The sequence below is a fragment of the Panulirus ornatus genome, chromosome 51, assembly GCF_036320965.1.
Source record: "Panulirus ornatus isolate Po-2019 chromosome 51, ASM3632096v1, whole genome shotgun sequence".
NCBI lineage: Eukaryota > Metazoa > Arthropoda > Malacostraca > Decapoda > Palinuridae > Panulirus > Panulirus ornatus.
The window spans coordinates 4,041,151-4,068,953 of NC_092274.1; the positions used below are offsets into that span (position 1 = coordinate 4,041,151).

The window sequence follows — 27,803 nt, forward strand, 5'->3', positions numbered from 1 at the left end:
GCACAGCAGATGGAAGATGAGTCAACTGCTTTTGGAAAATGACACTGCTCTCATGGCAGATTCTAGTGATATAGTGCATAAGCTGATATAAGAGTCTGGATGAGAGAAAATGGAGAGTTGACCATTGTTGTGAATAGAAAATGGGGTGAAAATGAATTGAACCTGGAGGAAGTGGAGTGTTTCTGATTCCTGGAAATTGACAAAACTGCAGATGGAACTATGGGGAATAGACCACAGGAAAGGTGAGGGGATAAAAGGACGGTGTTAAAATGGCTGACACATGAGGATAAGTGAGAGACTGACAAAGGGGGGTTAGACATAAGGAGAAAATGATTGATGTGGTATATGTGGCCTTTTGCCTTTGTACAATGGCACTATGCATGCATTCCACCAATCCTCAGGCACTTCACCATGATTTATACATACATTGAATATCCTTACCAACCAGTCAACAATAGAGCCACCCCCTTTTTTAGTAAATTCCATTGCCATATCATCCAAACCCACTGCCTTGTTGGCTTTCATCTTCTGCAACGCTTTCAGTACCTCTTCTCTGTTTACCAAACCATTCTCTCTCACTTTGCACACCACCTCGACCACAATACCCTATATCTGACACTCTATCATCAGACACATTCATCAATCCTTCAAAATACTCTCTCCTTCTCACTTCATCACTACTTGTTATTACCTCCCCATTTGCCCCCTTCACTGATGTTCTTATTTGTTCTTGTCTTACGCACGTTACTTACCTCCTTCCAAAACATCTTTTTATTCTCCCTAAAATTTAATGCTACTCTCTCCCCACAACTCTCTTTAGCCCTCTTTTTCAACCCTCGCACCTTTTTCTTGACCTTCTGCTGCTTTCTTTTATAGATCTCCCAATCATTTGCACTACTTCCCTGAAAGTATCATCCAAACACTTCTCTACATGTGCTCACATTCAGGAACCCTAGCCAAAGTGCCAACTTCAAGGAGGAGGATGACTCTTTGCTCAGTTTCTTCTATTCCAGTCTCTGAAATATTTTTAAGGTGTTTAGTGATGTGAATATGCCCCAGTCTGATTATGTTGATAGATTGGTTATTCTGAATTACTACTTGAAAAGTAACAAATTTATTAATATTAGCTCATGAGTTTCTTAGTTTTTTGTTGCATCAGGAGGATATGAGCATGCCATGGGCCTTCCAAGGAAGGAAAATAATGCTGATACTCTGATGGGATTCCTGAAAGTAAGTTAAGGTAGTATAAGAATCATGTACACACAGCTCAAAAGTTATCTTTACTCTTTCAAAGTGACATGGTATGACATAAGGACAAAAAATCTGTGAGCATACCAACCTCTTCGAGTTAACAAGTGATCATTCTGAGACTTTACTGGTGTAAGATTGTTTTGACCTGTGTTTACATGTGTTATATGATTGTTTTGTGAAAGGGATAGTTTTGGGGCAGATATGAGTAAATATGTAAATTGTATTTAGTTTAATCTATGGTAGTCATTGATATTGAATGCGATGGATAAGTATGGTAATTGTATATGTTTATATTTATGATAGCCATTGGTGTGAAATAATGAATATTTACCTTCCCAGTCTGATAAAAGTGATAGACTGGTAAATGAACTCAAGATAAGGAGGATAATGATTTTATGCATTGGTACATCAATTAAGTTATTTTGCTTTTTTGCAACAAAAGGTTATGTGTACTTGGTGGACATTTCAACAGAAATATAATGTTGATATTTGTGTTGTCTTTTGCGGTATGTTTGGTCAAATTTTTTTCATACTTGAGTGGAGTTTCATGTGTAGTACCAGTAGCAGAGTAAGATTGACCTTATTTGCTCGCATCTACTCTCAAGCTGTCATTTTATAATCAAAACATGAATCCCTTACCCATATCCAAGCCCTGCAAACCTTTCTGTGGTTTCCAATGATTGCTTTACATTTTGTGGTCCAGTTCACTTACAGCATATTTCCATGTGTACCTTAACGTACCATTGCACTTAATCCCAATCACACGTCATATACCCTCCTGTATTTTCAGGCCCCTATAAGTCCAAGTGTATTTCACTGCATCCTTCCATCTTGTCCTCAGTCGTTGTCCTCCTTCTCTCCTCCACTTTTGCCACATATACCACATTAATCATTTTCTCCCTATGTCTAACCCCCTTTGTCAGTCTCTCACTTATCTTCATGTGTCAGCCATTTTAACAGCATCCTTTTATCCCCTCACCTTCCCTGTGGTCTATTCCCCATAGTTCCATCTGCAGTTTTGTCAATTTCCAGGAATCAGAAACACTCCACTTCCTCCAGGTTCACTTCATTTTCACCCCATTTTCTATTCACAATGATGGTCAACTCTCCATTTTCTCACGTCCAGACTCTTACATCAGCTTATGCACTATATCACTAGAATCTGCCATGAGAGCAGTGTCATTTTCCAAAAGCAGACGACTCGCCTTCCATCTGCTGTGCTCCCCCCATCCAGCTAACCTCCAACTAACTGTAGACCTGTTCCCTCCAACTCACATTACCTCCCTTATGACTCCATCCATAAACATGTTAAACAACCATGATGACATCATACACCCTTGATGCAAACCCACTTTCCCTTGAAAACATTCATTGTTCTCTTTAACTACATATACACACACTGTTGCTGATGATAGAAAGTATACCCTGATTGTAGCAGCTTTTCTCCTACACCATAAGTCACACCCTCCACAAAGCACTCTGTTAACCATATCATACACTTTGTCCAGATCCATAGATATCCCATGGATACAAATGATAATTCTCTAACTAATAATTTCTATGACATATTCTTGGCAAGCTCAGTTGTCATTGCATATTTGTGGAACATAAGACATCATTGTCACAAAATTAGTTTGAGGAATTATTATAAATACAATGAAAGTTTTGACGGTCTTTAGCACTGGCACCTATTATTGTTTCTTTTTTATTTCCTTTTATTATCAAATTATTTTGAATATACATTGATGAGAAAATATAAAGGAATAATTTTGTGTTTTACTACATAGTTAACATGGTTATTATCATAGGCAGTACTTTCCTAGTTTGATAGAATGCTTGCATTTTTTCTAGACACAGTAAGCTGCTTAATTATATGGATATATACTCTTGTCTTGAGTGCAACACAGAATAGGGGAGAAAGAATACTTCCCACACATTACTCACGTTTCGTAGAAGGCGACTAAAGGGGACGGGAGCGGGGGGCTAGAAACCCTCCCCTCCTTGTATTTTAACTTTCTAAAAGGGGAAACAGAAGGAGTAGTCACGTGGGGAGTGCTCATCCTCCTTGAAGGCTCAGATTGGGGTGTCTAAATGTGTGGATGTAACCAAGATGAGAAAAAAGGAGAGATAGGTAGTATGTTTGAGGAAAGGAACCCGGATGTTTTGGCTCTGAGTGAAACGAAGCTCAAGGGTAAAGGGGAAGAGTGGTTTAGGAATGTCTTGGGAGTAAAGTCGGGTTAGTGAGAGGACAAGAGCAAGGGAAGGAGTAGCGCTAATCCTGAAACAGGAGTGGTGGGAGTATGTGATAGAGTGTAAGAAAGTAAGCTCTAGATTGATAATGGGTAAAACTGAATGTGGATGAAGAGAGATGGGTGATTATTGGTGCATATGCACCTGGCCATGAGAAGAAAGATCATGAGAGGCAAGTGTTTTGGGAGCAGCTGAGTGAGTGTGTTAGTAGTTTTGATGCACAAGACCGGGTTATAGTGATGGGTGATTTGAATGCAAAGGTGAGTAATATGGCAGTTGAGGGAATAATTGGTGTACATGGGGTGTTCAGTGTTGTAAATGGAAATGGTGAAGAGCTTGTAGATTTTTGTGCTGAAAAAGGACTGGTGATTTGGCATACCTGGTTTAAAAAGAGATATACATAAGTATACGTATGTAAGTAGGAGAGATGGCCAGAGAGCATTATTGGATTATGTATTAATTGATAGGCTTGCAAAAGAGAGACTTTTGGATGTTAATGTGCTGAGAGGTGCAACTGGAGGGATGTCTGATCAATATCTTGTGGAGGCAAAGGTGAAGATATGTAGAGGTTTTCAGAAAAGAAGAGAGAATGTTTGGGTGAAGAGAGTGGTGAGAGTAAGTGAACTTGGGAAGGAGACTTGTGTGAGGAAGTACCAGGAGAGACTGAGTACAGAATGGAAAAACAAAGGACATAAGGGGAGAGGGAGGAATGGGATGTATTTAGGGAAGCAGTGATGGCTTGCGCAAAAAATGCTTGTGTCATGAGAAGCGTGGGAGGTGGGCAGATTAGAAAGGGTAGTGAGTGGTGGAATGAAGTAAGATTATTAGTGAAAGAGAAGAGAGAGGCATTTGGACAATTTTTGCAGGGAAATAATGCAAAAGACTGGGAGATGTATAAAAGAAAGAGGCAGGAGGTCAAGAGAAAGGTGCAAGAGGTGAAAAAGAGGGCAAATGAGAGTTGGGGTGAGAGAGTATCATTGAATTTTAGGGAGAATGAAAAGATGTTTTGGGAGGAGGTAAATGAAGTGAGTAAGACAAGGGAACAAATGGGAACATCAGTGAAGGGGGCTAATGGGGAGGTGATAAGTAGTGGTGATGTGTGGAGATCGAGGCTAATGGGGAGGTGATAAGTAGTGGTGATGTGTGGAGATCGAGTGAGTATTTTGAAGGTTTGTTGAATGTGTTTGATGATAGAGTGGCAGATATAGGCTGTTTTGGTTGAGGTGGTGTGCAAAGTGAGAGGGTTAGGGAGGATGATTTGGTAAACAGAGAAGAGGTAGTAAAAGCTTTGCAGAAGATGAAAGCGAGCATGGCAGCAGGTTTGAATGGTATTGCAGTGGAATTTATTAAAAAAGGGGGTGACTGTATTGTTGAGTGGTTGGTAAGGTTATTTAATGTGTGTATGACTTATGGTGAGGTGACTGGGGATTGGCAGAATGCTTACATAGTGCCATTGTACAAAGGCAAAGGGGATAAAAGTTAGTGCTCAAATTACAGAGGTATAAGTTTGTTGAGTATTCCTGGGAAATTATATGGGAGTGAGTAGATTGAGAGGGTGAAGGCATGCACAGAGCATCAGATAGGGGAAGAGCAGTGTGGTTTCAGAAGTGGTAGAGGATGTGTGGATCAGGTGTTTGCTTTGAAAAATGTATGTGAGAAATACTCAGAAAAGCAAATGGATTTGTATGTAGCATTTATGGATCTGGAGAAGGCATATGATAAGAGATGCTTTGTGGAAGGTATTAAGAATATATGGTGTGGGAGGCAAGTTGTTAGAAGCAGTGAAAAGTTTTTATCGAGGATGTAAGGTATGTGTATGAGTAGGAAGAGAAGAATGTGATTGGTTCTCAGTGAATGTATGTTTGCGGCAGGGGTGCTTGATGCCTTCATGGTTGTTTAATTTGTTTATGGATGTGGTTGTTAGGGAGGTGAATGCAAGAGTTTTGGAAAGAGGGGCAAGTATGCAGTCTGTTTTGGATGAGAGAGCTTGCGAAGTGAGTCAGTTGTTGTTCGCTGATGATGCAGCGCTAGTGGCTGATTCATGTGAGAAACTGCAGAAGCTGGTGACTGAGTTTGGTAGTGTGTGAAAGAAGAAAGCTGAGAGTAAATGTGAATAAGAGCAAGGTTATTAGGTACAGTAGGGTTGAGGGACAAGTCAATTGGGAGGTAAGTTTGAATGGAGAAAAACTGGAGGAAATGAAGTGTTTTAGATATCTGGTAGTGGATTTGGCAGCAGATGGAACCATGGAAGCAGAAGTGAATCATAGGGTGGGGGAGGGGGGCAAAAGTTCTGGGAGCGTTGAAAAATGTGTAGAAGTCGAGAGCGTTATCTTAGATGCAAAAATGAGTATGAAGGAGTGGTGGTTCAAACAATGTTATTTGGTTGCGAGGCGTGGGCTATGGATAGAGTTGTGCGGAGGAGGGTAGATGTGATGGAAATAAGATGTTTGAGGACAGTATTTGGTGTGAGGTGGTTTGATCAAGTAAGCAATGAAAGGGTAAGAGAGATATGTGGTAATAAAAAGAGTGTTGGTTGAGAGCAGAAGAGGGTGTTTTGAAATGGTTTGGGCACATGGAGAGAATGAGTGAGGAAAGATTGACCATGAGGATATATGTGTCAGAAGTGGAGGGAACGAGGAGAAGTGGGAGACCAAATTGGAGGTGGAAAGATGGAGTGAAAAAGATTTTGAGTGATTGGGACCTGAACATGCAGGAGGGTGAAAGGCGTGCAAGGAATAGAGTGAAATGGAACAATGTGGTATCCTGAGGTCGACATGCTGTGAATGGATTGAACCAGGACATGTGAAGCGTCTTGGGTAAACCATGGAAAGTTCTGTGGGGCCTGGATGTGTAAAGGGAGCTGTGGTTTCAGTGCATTATACATGACAGCTAGAGACTGAGTGTGAACGAATGTGGCCTTTGTTTTTTCTTAGCGCTACCTCGCACACACGCAGAGGGAGGGGGTTGTCATTTCATGTGTGGCGGGGTGGCGATGGGAATGAATGAGGTCAGACTATGAGTTATGTGCATGTGTATGTATGTATATGTCTGTGTGTGTATATATGTGTATACGTTGAGATGTATAGGTATGTATATGTGCGTGTGTGGATGTGTATGAATATTCATGTGTATGTGGGTGGGTTGGGCCATTCTTTCGTTTGTTTCCTTGCACTACCTTGCTAACGTAGGAGACAGCGACGAAGTATAATAAGAATATATATGTATATATATATATATATATATATATATATATATATATATATATATATATATATATATATATATATATATTTCATACTATTCGTTATTTCCCGCATTAGCGAGGTAGCATTAAGAAGAGAGGACTGATACTTGGAGGGAATATCCTCACTTGGCCCCCTTCACTGTTCCTTCTTTTGAAAAGTTAAAAACGAGAGGGGAGGATTTCCAGCCCTCCGCTCCATCCCCTTTTAGTCGCCTTCTATGACACACGGAATACGTGGGAAGTATTCTTTCTCCCCTATCCCCAGGGATGATATATATTATGGACTTCCTCCATCTAGGATTTGAAAGTTGAAACAGGGCGGTTTCTCTTGCGAGCCTTTGCTTCTACAATCATCTGTGCTTGCCTTTTGATGAACTTTCTGGTGAGGCTCTCTTCTTCCTCCCCACTGTCTCCGCCCTCTTCAGCCTATTGGATTGTATAATATGGAATCAGTAATTGTTATCACGGGATCTTTATGATTTTTACTGTTTTTGTTTAGAACCTGACATGGTCATTGGTGTAATTTAATATTCTAATACTAAGAAATTGTAGATGTTTGGTTCCAAGGTTATCAATCTATCTATTTGTATTTCTGATGCCTGTTCCCTTCTGGAACTCCCTCAAGGGGGTGGCCACGGCAATAGTCTCCATGATTAGGGAACTCCAGTGCCACTTCTTAACAGGTCACCCACTGGCAGCGGGCAAGTCTAGCAGTGTTTGTAGAGGCTTGTACCTAATGTTTCTACTGACTGCTACTTCCTATTGCTCCTCCCGATGTTCCTACTAGCTGATACTAACCTAATGCTCCTACCTAAATGTTCCTACCTACTACTTTTATCTCTTGCTCCTACCACTTTGCCAAGAGGCAGGGCTTGCACATAGTGCTTACCACAGGAAGATATAGTTACGAAGAATGACCTGTATGTGTTAAGTGTTGTCTAGTGTCGACAAGGAGAGATTATATTTTTGTGGACAGAATGCTAGTAGTCCATGTGTGGGTGAAGCAGAAAGATTAGACAACTACCTAGGTCAGAGGACTGCAACTTGACAACTACTCTGCCCTCACTAGCCCTCCTGATACTCATGTGGGTACTTAGTACTGGTAATATACCTCCCTAGTTGTAGGCTACATACCAAACACTATCTTAATACTGTATTTGATATGAAATTTAGATTTTTAAACAAATAGGTAATAACTTTTATTTATGTCAGATTCATATAGCTGAGAGGCAGTATATCCATTTTTTGTTTGATGATTTAAGAAATATTGCATGTATAATGTAATAGCTTACTATTATGAAGTATACAACAGTTTGAATTGCCTTACCTGTTGTTGTGCTGCCTTAGTGGTTCCTCCTAAACCAGGGAAGGAGACTCTGATGTTTTCTGGAGATGTCATCATTCCTCCATTCTCTTTTTCTTCCTCTGCCATCTCAGCCAACTTAAAACAGTACATTGCTAGTTACTCTGTTATGAAGTACTGTAAGTTATTTTGCATCTACTCTGAAGCCTGTAGAGGGCATGTTTCTATGCACCAATCTGTCTGTGTTCTTGATTGAGATGGAAATACTTGCTAAATGCTTAGAATTATAAAATTATTATTGTTATACTTTGTCATTCTCCCGTGTTAGCGAGGTAGTGCAAGGAAACAGACGAAAGAATGGCCCAACCCACATTACTCCACTAAATATAGATGTCTGCAATTCATCAGTTTTAGTTAAAGGAATGAGCAGTTTTTAATTTGCTTGCACCCATGGAATTACACTCTGTTTCCCCCATGCCATAAGCATGTTCAAAGTTCAGTATCAGTACAGGTATGAGAAGCCATATACAAAAATGCTTTGTGCCCTACCTTTTGTTCCATTTGTGCAGAGCTGACTTCTTCCATTAGCTCTTCAGCTTGCTGTTGGCAGTAGGACATGAGCACTACCAAGTACTCCAGTGGAGACTCTGCTCTAGGAGGACGCTCCATTTCTGAAGTCTGTTAATGGTGCAGGTTAAGATTGTAATCAAAAGCACCTTACAGATATTGATACAAGTATTTATAATTATCACAGGAACAATATCTAAGCGACTTTCTGTTACCCCGGGATCTCTTTCCAGTATTGGAAATGATTCTTGTGGAGTAAGAGGTTCTTTGACCAGATTTTACTTGCATTATTGATACTGTCTAACCAAAGGTGACTTCATTGGCAGAGTAACCTGGAGCAGGTTAGATCAAATTAACAAAAATTTGTATTACGTGGTATCTGTATCAAGATATTATGAAGGGTATCTTAAGATATGAAAAGGGAATGTGATCAGATAATAGCATATAAAGGAATCCCCTCAGCCAAGGCCTTGAAGTGGCAATGGATCCTGGAATAGATATGAGATAATGACAGTTGTGGATACATCAAATATTTGTACCAGTAGTAAAGTTTATAGCGTTCGTGGTGCAGTTGTTTATGGTTTTATTTGGTTATTTAGACACTATTTTTTCCACTTTGGGAAGTGACTATTAGTTTTTCTTAGCAAGGTGATGGCTGATATTTCATGGAAATATATTGAAAATAAAGAAAAAGACCAGTAAGAAATGTGAGTGCTAGTCTTTCTTTAGCACAATGGTTAAATTGGCAAGTTTGCCTGGGAATGCATTAGAAAAATTAAATACTAGTTCCCTGCAAGAGAAGTGGTAAGACTTGGTGTGCTTCCAGTGAAACCTGAAATGCCTCCAGAGTCGGCCTTGAAAACCTTTAAAGAATATTGGGCAAATGTTGCTGTTCATTGTCCCATGCACAAGCCTCCTTAATGTACCCATAGGCCCATTTCACTCTCTTCCATCTCGGTTTCCCCCCAAACACACACACACACACACAAACACACTTTACAGAGAAGTAGATCGACTTTCTTGACTCGTCATCTAATTGGCTAAAATATTTCTTCACTCCCAGGTCAGCTTTCCTTCAGATGTAACATGCTACTATACTCCCTATTATTGTCATTTCGAACGCTGTCAATTCACGACACACCACGGGTCTTAAGGCATTTCATTTATAACTCTTTCTCTCTCTGTCTCTCCTCTTTTTCTCATCTCTTTCTCTTCTCTCATCTCTTCTCTCTCTCTCTTCTCTCTCTTCTCTCTCTATCTCTCCTCTCTCTCTCTTCTCTCTCTCTTTTCTCACTTTTCTCACTCTCTCTCTCTCTCTCTCTCTCTCTCTCTCTCTCTCTCTCTCTCTCTCTCTCTCTCTCTCTCAAAAGCCACAAGACTCACATATGTAGGAGACTTGGGATTCGGCTACTTCAAAAATACCTATTTATTGCTCTCATTATAAACACTCCTTAATGCACCCAGGACCCTCAGCCCCATCTATTCTCTGTGACATCTGCTGCCACATTTGTTCCACGATGCTCAAAGCACTTCATGTCCTGGTTCCAACTTTGTCAGACCCTCATGTGTTATCATCCTGTTGCACCAGTTTTCCTTTTCTATTGATACATTTTTGGCTTTCACCTTCCGCACACTCCAAAACTCGTGTCAACAGCTTCATGAGTTTTTCACGGTTCTACCACCTTACTTTTTGTATCCCTTCAACTTTTAGGTAAAAATGGAGATGATTTAGTCCAAAAACCTAACCTTGACAACAGCCAGAAGGGCATCTGTTTTCTGTTTCTCCCATGAACATTATCTTCAAACAGCTGATTTACCTACCATGGCTTCCTTCAGGCATATAGTGGACCTGCCTCTTGTTCTTGGACCTTAACATTTTCCCATCAAAAATTAGTATACAACATTGATGGCAACATATCACAGACCCACCTTCACCAGGAACTATTCCTCTTCTCGTTGTACTTACACTTCAGTTAAGGCGCCCCCCCCACTGCAATAAGTAACTTATTAATTATATCACCTTCTGAATGGCCGTTTGTTAGCCGAATCATACGCTCTTTCTTGACATCCATAGATACCACAGGCAGTCAACTGCAGAAGTCCTCAAGAGTGTATCATCCAGATACCAGTTTCATACACTTTTATGAACACTCGACAGGCTTGAAACTCTGCAGTCCCAGTATTTATTGTTCCCCTTCCCTTACAGTAGGACGTTACAACATGCCTGATGCCAGTCCACAGGCACACCAAGTCAACATCAGTTACCCAATATGTTTAGAAACACAAGAGCAGCTCTTGTCATCCACTCTTGCTTTGCCGCCACTCATTCCATGTTAGGATTTCAGTCCATCCTATTTTTCACCATTACCTTGTGCTGTGGTATACTCAGGCCACATATCACTTTCGTCTCAAAGGCGGTGTGCCCTGCTCCCGTCACCCAACACAACAGTATCGTGTTTACCTCCAGCTTTTCGGCTACGTGCTCCAGTCCTGCCCGGACCCCAGCTAGGACTTTCAGGGTGCTATCCACACGATTGGAAAGCTTATCTTGCATCGATTCCATCTCCTCTACCTGCTTCTTCAGGTCCTCTATCTTCCCAACCATTCTGTTGGGAAATAGTACTAAAAATGCCCTGAAAATTTTTTAATTGGGTTTCTTTTATATTCTAGCTTAGTCAAACATGGGATACATTTAACAGCAGTAAAATCTTTACTTATCTAACAGGATGGTACAGCATTTCACTGTTAAAATATTTGAACAAATAATTGATTCTTTTAAAAGGAAAATATGATGGAAGTGGAAACTTTCTACATTTAGGAAGTCGTAAAGTTGTAAAATGAGAAATGTGATTTTAAATTGTCAATCGTGAAGAAAATCTCTGCTCATCAGGAAGGCCCATGTTTCTGTATTAAAGGGTTATAACCTCTTCGGGAGCTATGACTGGCAGTATTAGTGAATCCTTGGCACTCTTAATGGATTATTTACTTTTTTATTCTTAAAGAACAAAAGATTTCACTTTGTGTGTAGAAGTTCTGTAGAAATGTCAAAAGTACAGCACGAAACTGTTGATTTTGTAAAGCGACAAGTCACATGTTGCTGTGAATAGGTACTCTCGTTTTCCAGTAATGTCAGTGCAAGACCTGTCAAGCTGAACTTTGTGAACGTATAATCTGATAGTACGTGAGGTCTCTGGTGGTAAGTGAACAGGATGGAGAGAGTGCATACGGAGGTCTCTGGTGGTAAGTGAACAGGATGGAGAGAGTGCATACGGAACATAAATGTTGACTCCCTAAACTTTGGATGGATCTTCTGATGCTGTTTGTGTGTGTGTGTGTTTACAAACCTGGCTGCATCCTCAGTTGTGGCGTATTTGACGCGATGCAGCTCCTCATGCATGTGTTCCTTTTCTTGCTTGAGTCTGGTCACTTCCTCGAGGGTGACTGAACGTAGCTGACGAAGGTGTTCTCTTGTACTGCCCTGTGTAGTAAGACGATCCACCACCTCTTCTACGCTAGTGACACCAAGCACCTCCTGCATGATGATGGAATATATCTTAATGATTCCCAATTGATAGCCATGCTTTAAGATATATGGGGAGCCTAGTTCTTTTCTCATATATGTTCCCTGCTTTCTGCATTACCATGTTAGTGTTAGCAACAGACGGAAGGGGTACCTCGGTTGCTCTCATCGAATCTCTGGTCGGATGTTTTATGTGGATTGCGCAGGAACCACAGCCTTTTAAGTGGTATCCATCGGATACTCGTATCCCCTGGTTCAGTCCATTGACAGTGTGTTGTCCGCTGTATACCACATTGCTCTGAATCACCGTCTCGTGCTGGACTTTCACCCTCCAGCATGTACATGATCTGAGCGCTCGAAATCAGTCTCGCTCCATCCATCCATCTCTAATTTGGTCTCCCCTTTAACTTTTTCCCCTCGTTTCTGACATCATTTTCGTCAACTTGCCACCTGTACAATGATCTGTAGGCTGTGCAGCTCTTCCCTACAACTTCGTTGGTGCTTCTTTAAACACACCTAATGACGCATTCTCAGCTAATGACCTATCCACATAATCCTCAGTGCTCATAAATTGCATAGGCTTCTCACCTACCCTATCATGACACGGCTCCGATGGCTCTGTTTGCTACTGTGGCCACTCCCAGTTGTCTTAAAACCCCGAGAATTAACTGAAATATGCGTAATCCTGACATGTGTATTGATAGGTTGTATAAATTAGTGTACATTACTAATTAATGGAAAAGCAGTCTGGCCTCATGATTGTGCTTTCGATACATGGTTCACTTCATTGGAGGGTACTGTCATGCAAGATATTCTTTTTGCGGTGTCACTTCGAACCATAAGCCCAATTGATGTATTGAATTAAACCCCGCAAGAAACAACCTTCCAGCCACTTGCTGTACACCCCAAAAGCCCGAGCACCCATCCACGAGTAAAATTTCATGTGTAGTTTACTTGTGGTACATATGTTGGTGGTTGAATGATTTGGTGTAGCCTACCATAAGGCAGATGACGTCAACATGAGACACGTTCTTGCAAAGGTGAAAATATGAAGGCCTCCTGTCATTCCCTCCACAAGGATTTTATTATTATTATTATTAGTATTTATTATTTGTAAATAGTTTCCTTTATTGTACTTCTTATGCTAGTAAATGAATGATCTTTGGTTCTCAGGGTCGTTTGTTTTTGAGAAGTTTGTAATAAATTTGATGACCTTTGATATGACCCTTAAAGTTCTAACCCGACCTTTGATCTGACCTTTTAAGGTTCTAACCCGACCTTTAATCTGACCATCAATGTTCTAATCCGACCATTTGATCTGACCATCATAAGTTCTACTCCATACGAGTTCCTGCATTCGATAATGGTTTTCCCTGACTCACCTTGAGCTTGGTGAAGACCTGTTGGTACTTCTCCAACTCTGCCTCGATCTGTTCATGTGTGTCTTGAGTGAGGGCAGCTGTAGGCGAGTCTCTCCTTGTTGGGGTACGGAGCAGTGAAAGGCGGCGGTCCGCAGCTGCCCCAAGGTCCTGAGCTCGCCGTTCCTCTGCTCGCCTCCTGTATATATACTCCACTCTTATTCCTACTACATAGAGGTAGCGTCAGGAACAAACGACTGATCCTCCGACGGAGGTTTCTTACATTTGTAAGGTTAGGATTCAAGAGGGTATTTTTTTTATTTTTATTTTTCCAACCCTTTTTAGTAGCGTATGTCACTCTTGAGGTACTCTATAGATGATAATGTTATGTATATCTTGAGGAGCAAGGTGAAGAGCAATGAAGGACTGGAAATCCTTCTTGTACACAATTTGTTTTGTATTTGAATAAAACTATGCAAGTTGCAACATTAAATCGGGATTGTTTTTCTTGCCCCTCGAAGATTCACCAGTCTGTTTCTGACACCACCTCATAGAGGGAAGAAAGGTGAGCATGCTTAAAAGAAGAAAAAAAAAAATGGTTTATTTGATTAGAACCAAAGGCAGAATATCTGAAGGAGTATAAAAACGATAAAAGACGCTGGGTCATTGGCAAAGGAAGGTAATTGGTCTAAACCAAGAGTTGTGTTATTGGTAATTCAAATATTTAACCGTGTGATGTGTTAAACTGATGGAATGAGATGTACACAAAGACGGTAGTTTTATGGTTTAGGTGATGATACTGAATAATGTATGTAAGCTACCCTAGATGGCTGGAGACGGATGTCTAAAGCAACACTTTTAAGATTTCAGACTTAGTTTTCAAGTTATCAACTTTTATTTTAGGGAGTGAAATCACTTCAAGGAAGTAATTAGTTGGTTATCAGTTTACCATATTAAGGTTTACGTAGGTTTGTCAATTTGACAGGTTTGATAACGACTGCTATCATGGAAGGTAAGGCATGGCATGTGGAGATTTTTAAAATCTATATCGTGCACTTTGTCATTCCCCAGTCTGTATTGTGGCCATATTAGGCCACTAACAGAGAGACGATGTTGACCTTGAAGTACAGTTGACGTACTACTGACTCGGACATCATACACGATAGCCTTACCCTTTCATGATCCTAAGGCAGGGATGATGTATGACTCGGCCCTGACATGAACGTAAGGCATTACCTTGACCCTGAGGTATGACTGGGTAACTTGTACCGAAGAGGTACTCCCTGTACCCTGAGGTACGACTGAATGACCTAGTGGTTTACGACTCGTCCCTGACCTGTACTCTGATAGCTTCTTCTCTCTGTCTCTCTTGGTCTCGTAGGCCGACTCCTCTTCGTCATGTAGACTCGTCCTAAGCGAGTCCCTGGTCCTCTCTGCGTTTCTACGGCTGTCCTGAGAAGACATATACATGAAGCTGCGTTAATTATATTGACACATAACTTAGATTACACTGAATATTTTGGCGTATCCTATGAAATTGTACTTTACTGGGATGTACTTCCTTAATGGCTCTTTTTTGGACAGCCTATATATGCGCGTATTTTGCTGTTGGATCTGACATTGAGGTTATATACATAAGAGTATTTTCTTAATGGATCCTATTTTGAGCTCCTACACATGGGTGTATTTCCCCAATGGCTCCCTTTTGAGGATCATACCCTTAGGTTCTTCAAGGTGTCCTTCTCTTCAGAAAGTCTTGCTTGCAGGTTGTCCAAGGTGGTTCTGTAGGAGGCTGCTTCTCCCTTCAGGGCCAGGACCATGGACCCATACCTGCGCTTCACGCCCTCTGCCTCCGTGACGCTCACACCCACTCGGTCGAGCTCGTTCTCTAGTCCTATTAGGTCCTGTTTGATCATAGTTGTGCGGTAATATTAAGGGAGTGTTATTGTCGAAGGTTCCCATCTTAGACTAAAGGTCGTAATGAGGCCAGGAAGTAAATCATGAATAAAACGAGACTGAAAAGGTAGAAAGATAAAGAGAAATAATGATTTGACTGGTTTGGAGAGTCAAATGGTTGATTTTGGTAAAGACGAAGTAAAAAGGTACAAAAGTTTATCGGTATAGGGGAAGGGTCAGGTGGTATGTGTTAGGAAAGAGACGAGAAAGTAAAAGGCGGCAAAGCTTAACGTTTTTGGAAAAGGGTCAGTGGTGTGTCAGGCAAGACATGAGAGGTTGTTTCCAAAGTTTATCTATGAAACCTAACGCATCGGTATTCCATATTTTTCAAAGCGGTATTATACTAAGAAAAGTGATACAAGAAAATCTCGATTTAACATTTGTTTTGTATCGAGCATAAGAAAACCTGATATTGATGATACTGTTGAGCCTACAACGATGTTGAAGAGGTAACTGAACTCAAAGTACCTCGTAATCATAAACAAAGCTGTTTATGACAATAGCTTTCATACTATTCATGGGTTTGGACGAAGGTTGAGATGGCTTTTGTCTGTGTTTGTTGTTACATTGGTATGGTCAGCCCATGTCTTTAGGACGGGTCATTGTGTGTATGTGTTGTTTCTGGTTATTGTCGTAGTTTTAAGGGAGTCTCGTCAAGACCTGCTGAAGCTCTTGGATGGTACGTTGCTCCTCCAGTGCCTTCTCGGACGCTGCCTCCCCGAGTTGCTTCTTCAGCGTCTCCAGTCTCGTCTCTCGCTGTGGGGAACGCAACGGGAATATCATCAGTGTCCGGGGGAAAAAAAAAATACAATACCTATTATAACAGACTTGCATTAACTTCATATATATTTGGCGGTTATTGATGAAGTTTTACATATTTCTGGCTCAAACATAGCACCAGAGCAATAGATGGCGGTAAATTTAGTTAATAAACCAGAAAATTAAACGAATTACCCATAAGTAAGACGTTGTCTCCTCCCTGGGCACTCGATGTGGACTGACCTGTTTCCTGGTGTGCTGTAGGAAATTAAGCCTCTTGACCAGATCGTGTAGCTTGTACTCCGATGCCCTGATGGTGGAGTCTGCCTTCCTCACCCTCACGGGGGCAGTGGCCGCTCTTCGCCTCTGCTGCAGGACCTTCTCCACACTCCGCTCACTACCCTGGAGAGGGGTCGGTTTACTCGCATACTCGATCCAGTGGAATAGGATTGCTACCGCTACTTATAGTGGGCCAGAGGAGAACTGGGTATATGTTGGTTTCTGAGAGGAGCCACTCAAACATTCCCTACACATATGTTAAGAACCTGCAATTTCCTAGGCTAACTGCCGATGTTGATGATATAAGATCGTATCCTTACTCCATGCCGCTTATGGTAGGCCTCTAAAACTATAAGAATTTCACGTACTATCTCAAAAGTACCGTGAGTGGCACATGACCTCGTAAGCGATGCAGATAAGTGCGGGATATGGTCGTGAGTGGTGCAATTATGTACAGTATTTGATTGTGGAAGGTGCACTAAGGTACAGATCTTGGTTGTAAGAGGTGCTGTAAGGTGCAGAACCTTGTTGTGAGGGGTGCACTATGGTACAGTACCAGATTTTGAGTGGTGTAACAAGGTATTGCATTTGGTGAGTGGTGCAGTAAGGTACCATCGTACCAGCTTGAGGATAGTGGTGTAAGGTATGGCACTTTGCTCCATAGTGTAGTTAGGTATACTAGGTGGCTGTTTGGTGCAGAAAGGAACAGTACTTAGATGGATGTGGCACAGTTTGTTGGGCAGTGAGGTTCCATCACAAACTATGAATGATGTATTGAGGTACCAGTGTACCTGGCAGAATGGTACATCAAGGTGCTGTACCTGGTTGGACTCCTCAATCTTGACGTAGAGAAGTTTAATGTCTGATCTCAGGGTAGTGATGGTAACCTTGTTGGCTTGCTTCTCGGCCTCGCTCTCCTCATAGAAGGCTTTGCTCTCGCCCTCTGTGAGCGAGACACGCACCCATTAAAACCCCCAAGTAATTAACCCACCCTCCCTCTTCATCAAATCTACATACTTTTACTCATTGAAACCCTCAAAATATTCACATACACTCCCTTTTCATCAAATGTATATCCTTTTTGGTATCAGAAAAGCAAACGGATGTATATTTATATTTTTAGGCTAATGATTGAGTTATAGCTCAACACGACCTGGTTTGTTTGATCAGTGTTCTACTGTGAGAGAAAACGATGCCGACGTACCACCAACTGTGCTAAATTGTAATATTGCATATAGATACACCCGTCATTGTAAGTTTACGTGGTACAAAGAGATTAACAATATATCAGAGAGCTCTGGCTATATTCAGTTAACAATGCTTGCGACTCCTTGCTTCAGTGTTGGGCAGAAATATTGACATTGATTTTTCCATTTCCATGAGCTCCATCTGCAACACAGATCCTTGAAATAGGTTTCGATAACGCTAAAGCTTGCATCTGTGGGCCAGTACGAATGCTTGTGCGAATGAACAATGAAACAGTTTATAAGAGAAGGAAAGGCAAAGCTTTGTCACAGGGTCGAAAATGTTTCTAAATTTCATTATGGTCGCGTCTATTTCAAAAGCCCTTACGCGTCCAGGTTGTCAGTAGCTATATCTGATTAATTCATGTAGAATTCCCGGACCTACTTCATGTCTCAGCAAAATCGTGCTTGAAGAATAGTTATCCATTTTGAAAAGCGATGGAAGGCCATTCAGGTGACTCATCAGACCGTTGTGAAGCCAGAGTTCTCACTGTTGCTGCCGTGTTCATAGCAACACCTGACACATAGGTGTCTCGATTATGATTGTAAAACTATATTCTTAATGTTGATAGTTGAACGTGTTGATGATGATGATAATTATGAAACTTTCAGTTATGTTTGATGCCTCACTAATTACCACTAAGGCTTAATGATGTAAGCACTTTACAAGTAATGATGGTTGGCTGGGATCAAGTTAAGAAAACCTTTGGGCTGCTGGGGACTAAGGCCAAGTGCATTTTTTGACCCAAAATAATAATAATAATAATAATAATAATAATAATAATAATAATAATAATAATAATATAATAATAATGATAATAATGATGATGAAAATGATAATAATAATAAAACAAATGAGTGTCCGAAATTTCGCCCATTATCATTGGCATTAAAGGACGTCTGTATTATGCAGAATTAAATCAGGGTTGAATATCCATTCGGACGATCTGGATCCTTCAACTGGATCGACCTCTCGTCGAACAGTCCAGCTTTACTGGGAGTGACCAGTGATGCTCTGCTCTCACCAGCCCACATGACCTCTGACCCATGTATGATATCTGTCTATACCCGTCTCTATCATGACCTCTGACCCATGTATGATATCTGTCTATACCCGTCTCTATCATGACCTCTGACCCATGTATGATATCTGTCTATACCCGTCTCTATCATGACCTCTGACCCTTGTATGATGTCTGTTCATCTATCTATCTGACTGTCTCTATCCATGAATGTGTGTGTGTGTGTGTGTGTGTGTGTGTGTACATAATCCTAGGGACAGAGGTGAACGAACACGGCTCGCGTATCCTCCGCGTGTTATAGAGAACGATGAAGGGGACCGGGAACGCGGGAGCTGGAAACCTTCCCTTGAGGACTGTCTCGCTCGAAGGTCGTAACGTGATGGTCAAGTGGTCGTACTTAAGTCTCGCGTGTCGTTCTCATAGGTTTTGTACCGTCGTGCACAAGGGTCGTACCGTCGTATTCGTAGCCCAGTCCATCGTGCTGACGGGTCGTCTTGCATTCACTGATCTGTACCTCATTCGTTACGTCGTATTCGTCATTCATACCGTCATGGGTCGTATCGTCGTGCCCAAGTGTCGTACTGCAGTACTGAGCTCGCATCCTGGGGCTCAAGGGTCGGTCGTGCAGTTGTGCTCAGCGCTCGTACTGTCGTACCCAAGTGTCGCACACCTGTATTCAAAGTCGTACCTCTGCAGTCCAGAGGGAAAAAATGTTTCTGCTTCGTCCTCTCCCCCACACACAATCCTCTTAAATCTAGTGAGGGCATTTAAAGTCTCTCTCTCTCTCTCTCTCTCTCTCTCTCTCTCTCTCTCTCTCTCTCTCTCTCTCTCTCTCTCTCTCTCTCTCTCTCTCTCTCTCTCTCTCTCTCTCTCTCTCTCTCTCTCTCTCTCTCTCTCTCTCTCTCATCATTTTTGTCTTATCATTTGACCTTATTTTACGGTGATACGCGATAGCTAATGTGAGGGTGTGGGAAGGGAGGAGATGCAGATGCATACTGTGGATCGGTCCAACATACACACCATATGTAATCACGATCTGTGATTACTGTTTTGTGTGGTATATGGAAAGAGTTTTACGTTCGTGTTGCTCTGCTATTAAAACCTGTAATCGTGTGTGTGTGTGTGTGTGTGTGTGTGTGTGTGTGTGTGTGTGTGTGTGTGTGTGTGTGTGTGTGTATTTACACACACACACACACACACCAGCCTGAGCCAGGTACCCATTTATAGACAAGCTTCGGAGGGGACGATGAAACACCTAGGCTTGGCTGTGGGTCGACTGCCGCGCCCAGGATTCGAACCCGAGTGGTCCCATGCGTGAATCATGGATCTAAGTTAAAGAACCCTAGATCTTTCATTGATAAATCTCTTAAGTTAGCAAAGAAATCATTTTATAGAGTTGAGCCCAAACCTCCCATTAATACCAATAATCTATTAGTTCTCCCTTTTGATAATAATTTTACTTTACTTCTCATGTTGTTTAAATCCTTTAATGTAAATGTTGCCTTCAGCAACAATAATATTATAAAGAATATCTTAATCAGGAATTCACCAGAAAATTCTCTAGGATGCATCTATAAAGTGCCATGTGGAAATTGTGATGAATTTTATGTTGGGCAGACAAGTAAGGATCTTTCTGTTAGATTTAAGCAACATATATATAGTATAAGAACGGGACAAGAATCAAATGCCTTGTTTAATCACGTTAAAAACTATGATCATTGTATTAACTGGAGTAATGCCGTATCAATTATTAACTCCAATACCACGAGAAATATCATTGAATCTTCTATTATCAAATACACAAAGAATTGTAATCTTAATATTAGTGATGGTCTGTACAAATTAGTTAACTTTATTGTTGATAAAATTTGTAAAATGATAAATTTATGAACACTTTCTCTGTCTTGGACAATCGCATGTTTACCAAGTAGCGTCCTGACTTCGTCTCTTCGATGTATATCAACTGACTGTTATATTTCTCCCTTGTGTCTCCCCTGTTGATGTGATTATTACACGAAAGTGCACTTGGGAACTTATCGTGTTTCATTTTCCCCGTGGACTCATAGGAATATCTTGATCACGCGCAAAATTGTGATCCTTTCCTATATATATATATATATATATATATATATATATATATATATATATATATATATATATATATATATTTGCCATTTCCCGCGTGAAGGAGGTGGCGCCATGAACGTACAAAGAAAGGCCACATTCGTTCGCATTCATCCTCTAGTTGTCATGTGTAATGCACAAAAGCCACTGCCACCCACATACACAACCCTCATATACTTATTTCTGTAGTTTCCCCTATCCGCTTGTAATGTCCTGGTTCAGCCCATTGACAGCACGTCGTTCCCCTTATAGCACATCGTTCTAATCCGGTCTGTTACTACGAGGATGGCGATTGAAGTAGACTTACCAGATAACTGAATCTTCTTCCTCAGATCCTGAATTTGGTTGTTAACTCGGGCCTTTTGTTCTGCAATGGATGGCATGGTAATTGATCCTGTTTCCCCTCGCGTTCTTATCCCGTTACCTTCTGTTGCTTGGTGGCGCCATCGTCATCAGTCGAGTGGATCACCACCTTGGTCCTCACAGTTGTCCAAGCTTATTATTCCTTGCCCAGTTCTCACACAGCCTAGTCCTTCTTGGAGTCGACGGATCTATACTTGAGAGAGATTATTTCTCTCTAGGCGTTTATGTTGCGCGGTACAGATTGATTCGGTTTATGATAGAACACAGAGTCATTGGCCATACCTAGATATATCTTATCCTCTTCCTTGTCTATGTCTCTCACGTCAGTCGCAGACATAAGATCGCCGAGTCACAGGTTAAAGCTATGTGTTAACAACGGGTGGCTGCCTTCAACGTGTTTACACCGGTTGCCATGGTGACCGGGGCGTAGCCCAGGCCTGGGAAATGAAGGATCATTGGAACTCTCGCTTTCCATCACGAACATATGACTTGTGTTACTAAATTCGTCCCTTGGGATCTTTCCTACGAATAAACATCTTCGATGTTTTCGTTATATCGGACTTGAGTTATCCTCTGACGTGTTTGATTCAGTTTTTTGTATAAATATAACGTATAAAAGTATGTATTCACAAGTGTTGCATGTTGTCATAATACAATTACATGTCTCACAATCATACTCGTGTCTCATAAACAGACTATGTAAACATTATTATATTACATGTTACACACATAGGAGACTTGAAATGATTTTTTCATTTGAGTATTGTTGCAAGTATTTATGCTTGTCATGATATCGTATATTAATTTAATGGGTTTTGTATATCACTGATATACTTGCTAGAAGAAACAGTCTCCCCTGGAGGCGACTCGAGGTGCGGTACAACGGCACTCACTGCGCAGGGGACCCAACTCCTGAAGCACGCTGTCGGGCGTATGAGCATCGCTGTTGATGTTCATTATCTTCACCACCGTTAACGTAGGGGTCAATGATTACGAACAGCGCTTGGTTTAGGGGGATTCTGTAGCCCCGAGGTCGTCTTCAAGTAGCAATAGAAGAGAAGTGATGTTTTTGTCATACTTTAGTGCTTCACTGTCTAACGGTAATGCCTCAGGCAAGTACTGCATCGTCAGGCAGGTACTGACTGCATCGTCAGGCAGGTACTGTATCGTCAGACAGGTACTGCATCGTCAGACAGGTACTGCATCGTCAGACAGGTACTGCATCGTCAGGCAGGTACTGACTGCATCGTCAGACAGGTACTGCATCGTCAGGCAGGTACTGACTGCATCGTCAGGCAGGTACTGCATCGTCAGGCTGGTACTGCATCGTCAGACAGGTACTGCATCGTCAGGCAGGCACTGACTGCATCGTCAGGCAGGTACTGCATCGTCAGGTAGATACTGCATCGTCAGGTAGATACTGCATCGTCAGGCAGGTACTGCATCGTCAGGCTGGTACTGACTGCATCGTCAGGCAGGTACTGCATCGTCAGGCTGGTACTGCATCGTCAGGCTGGTACTGCATCGTCAGACAGGTACTGCATCGTCAGGCAGGTACTGACTGCATCGTCAGGCAGGTACTGCATCGTCAGGTAGATACTGCATCGTCAGGTAGATACTGCATCGTCAGGCAGGTACTGCATCGTCAGGTAGATACTGCATCGTCAGGCAGGTACTGACTGCAACGTAGAATGCCTCCAGCTGGAATACCGGTACACACTGAACCATGATGTCATCCACCTCATTAGTGGTTGCTTGGCTGGTCATTTCAGATTTGTGGTTGATCAAAAGCCATGGTCATTAGAGACGTCCACAGGACTCATTAAAACATTTCGTACTTAAAATCCACGAGTCAGCGGCATTATGAATTGAATTCACAGCCAAGCATCTCATTTGTGTGATGCCGTGGAACACGGTCCACAGATAAGTGGCGGGTGTATATATATATGAGCAACAAAGTCCACAGTTAAGTGGTGGAATGTGTGCCGTGATGGACGACTTGTCGTACCAACTAAGGGCAAGTGGAGAATGCCCTTCCACGTGGTTCTTTGCCGACTGCTTTTGCCTTTGTACCATTGCATAATCCGAGACTTCTAACTTGTCTAACATCCCGAGGAGGTTTTTCTTAAGATCAGTTTGCTGGAGATTTAGACACTACTTGACTTTACATGTAATTGTTATTCTAAAGAGTTCGGGTCACGTCCGTTGAATTCGTTTTCTACTTGATCGTACGCCTGGCGCCGGCAGCATCCACCTCGGAGGAGGAGGAGGAGTGAGCCAGGCAGTGTTGGATCTGCCGCCGCCGAGGAAGGTGTGTGTGTCCCATATGAGAAAATATTGTTTATTCGCTCTCTAGGACAGTTACCATTGTGACTTGTCGTAGTTACGTCGTAATGTCGAGTGGACTGCCGTGATTGATGTTCAGATAATGGTGGAAATATCATTATATTGACAGTTCAAAGGGCTTGTGTGGGTTTTTTTTTTTTGTGTATGGGATTTTTATGCATTAAGTTTGAATCCCCACCACCTGATGACGGCCGTAGTGTGAAGGTAGGCAACCACATGTTGCCACTAGTGACTGGCTTACTACGTCGTTTGTACTGGATTTAAGGAAGCAAGTGTATGGAGAGATATCACCTCGATGTGTCACTTCAAGCCGACTGATATATAAAGGTGGGTTCTTGTGTGTGTGTGTGTGTGTGCAACCCTCCTGAAGGTCCTTTATTACACGGGAGGACACGGATGTGTGTGTGTGTGTGTGTGTGTGTGTGTGTGTGTGTGTTGAATGGTACATTGCATTCCCGGGAGGAGAACCTGTTCCTAATGATGTAGCCGGAGTTGGTCTCGTCTCTACGCCCACCCCTATCTCTGCCCGCTCATACCCTCTGGCAAAAATCCGCCTGAAGTCTAACTCAAAAGTCTTAGGTATATATATATATATATATATATATATATATATATATATATATATATATATATGTATATATATATATATATATATACGCGGATACCCGAGTATTTGTTCATGGCGATTTCTTTTTTTTTCTGGAAAAAAGTACCATGGCAACACGTAGTAATATTATATTTACCAACACACGCTCAGTGTTGTACCCACCCCAGGGTGTTGCCTCATTGCTGCTAGGTTTAAATGATTATCTGACACTTCGTAGTTATAGCCACTTAACGCGTTCAGTCAGTTTAGATATAAAGATGTAAGAAAAAAAAAAGAAAACATCCAAGTTTTTGCTTCTCTGTTAATATTTATGCAGTGATAATGCTGTTGCGGTGTCTTGATGAAGTAAAAGGATTTAAAATGGCGCAGCGTTGAAGACCTCCTGAAGGAGGTGTACAGAGGTGCTGTGCGGTTCTCGCCAAAATTCCTCAAGCCCTAAGCCAGGGAGATTATTACTTCAAGCCCTTCAGTTACGATCGTGTCAACGCCTTGGGTGTGGAGGACGCAAGGTAGGTAGCTAGGGCTTGACTCTATCCTCGTACATCAGGACGCTGGTGTGTGTGTGTGTGAGTGTGTGGCTTTCACAATTGTGTGGGGAGTTTACGTTGTTGAGGGCGACACTCCACATTTACTTCAGCGCCCTTGAGTTGTGGAGAACTTCGGAGCTAGGCTGTTGCATTGTTTGCCTTCTTATTGTGTCATGGTCACGTGATTGCTAGGCTAACCATTTTGAACTGAACCTGCAATTTACTCCTCCTCCTCCATTACGTGCACAGTGCACATTTGTAACCTGTTTGTCCAAGTATGTCGAAGATGTATGTTGTTTTTCGGGGGGAGGTGACTATTGCCCTCCCTCCATCATGGCTAGTATCATCTTATGATTACTGTATGATCTCGTGAATATACTGAACACATTTACGGTAATCTTGAGTTATTATCACCATATGAAAATGGAAGGAAATCAGACTTGCCTAACTTTAAACTCTGGAACATCAGGGTACTTGTAGTTTAGCACATAGGAACCAATTGGTATGTAAGTTTCGACTGGTTGACACGACTGTAGGATTTTTGATATGCTAGTGTGGCGGATGAACAATCATGGCCTTTTATTTTTCTGATGCCATCTTTATGAGTGAGTTTTCCTAAACAGATGATGATAGGAAATCGACCCAATACCTTTCAGTTTATTTGGAGTTACCGAATGCTGAACTTGAATTAAGTACCGGCAGATGTTCCTTGATGATTAGTTAAGCTTAAGTAGCTAAGTAAAGTTGTAGTGATTATCTGGGAGGTATTGTTTGGTATGGAAAAAAATATACTGGAACTTATTTTATTGTACAGTCAGTGAGATTTAGGGTTGTGGTAATGCAGAGTTTATCCCGGACTCGCGGATATATTTGATCAGCAGGTAACGAAGAGCTATTTGCTCCTGAGATATACGTACGTATTTATGATGGAAACGAAGGTAAATGTCAAGGGCAACTCTTACGTTTTCCTTATACTGCCGGAAGATATTGAGGACGTCACGAGGCAGGAAACTGTCGAAAACGGAACTAGGTTATTTCCTCTTCAGGTTGCGTAGTGGTGGTACCTGCAGTATCAAACAGCTTGGTAGACCTGATCCTCAACCCGGGACCTTTGGTCGCACATTTAGCTGGCCGGGTAGAGGGGCGCTGGCTATATGATATAGTCAAGGTACCCCGGTCATATACCGGTATAGTTGTTGTGGTATGGGGGGGTGGGCTATTTATTGTCCAGCATGTCCCCCGGAAGTGGTAGTGACGTGGTAGGATGAAGGGATGTTGGGAACAAATGGTTCCAACACAACACACCACAGCCGGAAGATACACACACACACACACACACACACACACACACCAACCAGGGATCGTTTGTGTACATACATTATGCTTCAACGTGTGCTAGGAACTCCACCTGAGTGTATTAAAGCCACGTAAAGCGAACAACACCCAAAACCGGGACGTAGTCCACCACCACCACAGGTAGGAGACACGTCCACAGTACCACACACCACCACCACAGGTAGGAGACACGTCCACAATACCACACACCACCACCACAGGTAGGAGACACGTGCACAATACCACACACCACCACCACAGGTAGGAGACACGTCCACAATACCACACACCACCACCACAGGTAGGAGACATGTCCACAATACCACACACCACCACCACAGGTAGGAGACACGTCCACAATACCACACACCACCACCACAGGTAGGAGACACGTCCACAGTACCACACACCACCACCACAGGTAGGAGACATGTCCACAATACCACACACCACCACCACAGGTAGGAGACACGTCCACAGTACCACACACCACCACAGGTAGGAGACACGTCCACAGTACCACACACCACCACAGGTAGGAGACACGTCCACAGTACCACACACCACCGCCACAGGTAGGAGACATGTCCACAATACCACACACCACCACCACAGGTAGGAGACATGTCCACAATACCACACACCACCACCACAGGTAGGAGACATGTCCACAATACCACACACCACCACCACAGGTAGGAGACATGTCCACAATACCACACACCACCACCACAGGTAGGAGACACGTGCACAATACCACACACCACCGCCACAGGTAGGAGACATGTCCACAATACCACACACCACCACAGGTAGGAGACACGTCCACAGTACCACACACCACCACCACAGGTAGGAGACATGTCCACAATACCACACACCACCACCACAGGTAGGAGACATGTCCACAATACCACACACCACCACCACAGGTAGGAGACATGTCCACAATACCACACACCACCACAGGTAGGAGACACGTCCACAGTACCACACACCACCACCACAGGTAGGAGACATGTCCACAATACCACACACCACCACCACAGGTAGGAGACACGTGCACAATACCACACACCACCACCACAGGTAAGAGACACGTCCACAGTACCACACACCACCACAGGTAGGAGACACGTCCACAGTACCACACACCACCACCACAGGTAGGAGACATGTCCACAATACCACACACCACCACCACAGGTAGGAGACACGTCCACAATACCACACACCACCACCACAGGTAGGAGACACGTCCACAGTACCACACACCACCACCACAGGTAGGAGACACGTCCACAATACCACACACCACCACAGGTAGGAGACACGTCCACAGTACCACACACCACCACCACAGGTAGGAGACACGTGCACAATACCACACACCACCACCACAGGTAGGAGACACGTGCACAATACCATGGCCAGGTTCCCCGGGCGTTTTTTTCCTATTATTCGCCACCTCAGCATCACGTCAGGGTGTTGCGGTTGCCAGATTTGAAGTATTTAACCCGCAGGAACTTAGATTGAGGAGATCAATTTTGAGGACCCGCTGGTCCACGCAGATGCCACCTTTCGTGTTACCCATGATGTGTTGTGTGTTGATAACCTTGCAAGTGTCGTCTTCTTGGTCGAAAAAGAACGTGAGAGCCATATTCCACCTTCGTAGTGTGCTCATCGTCATATATTTACTCTCATACATGAAATCTAAGTTCATATTGGCCGGAAAGGTGCATTTCAGG

At 42.5% G+C, this 27,803-nt stretch overlaps 2 protein-coding genes across 3 annotated transcripts in view; one reads left to right on the forward strand and one right to left on the reverse strand.

The window, feature by feature from the left end:
- Positions 1-1,486: 1,486 nt before the first annotated feature.
- Positions 1,487-21,643, reverse strand: CCDC151 (Coiled-coil domain containing protein 151). The gene is made up of 12 exons (XM_071691848.1): positions 21,185-21,643; positions 17,309-17,430; positions 16,452-16,610; positions 16,110-16,205; positions 15,212-15,397; positions 14,830-14,945; positions 13,518-13,692; positions 11,960-12,147; positions 11,077-11,221; positions 8,598-8,726; positions 8,073-8,186; positions 1,487-7,171 (listed from the first exon to the last, which is right to left on the reverse strand). Exons 1-12 carry the CDS (start codon positions 21,258-21,260, stop codon positions 7,040-7,042), a joined length of 1,638 nt encoding a protein of 545 aa, XP_071547949.1. The 5' UTR covers positions 21,261-21,643; the 3' UTR covers positions 1,487-7,039.
- Positions 21,644-23,523: 1,880 nt separating this feature from the next.
- LOC139764851 (uncharacterized) overlaps positions 23,524-27,803 on the forward strand; it is a 174,082-nt gene continuing 169,802 nt past the window's right edge. The window contains exon 1 of one of the 2 annotated variants that reach the window (XM_071691853.1): positions 23,524-23,913. The gene's annotated coding sequence lies outside the window, so the exon portion shown is untranslated. The remainder of the gene's footprint in view (positions 23,914-27,803) is intronic. The other variant, XM_071691854.1, reaches the window with a different exon arrangement.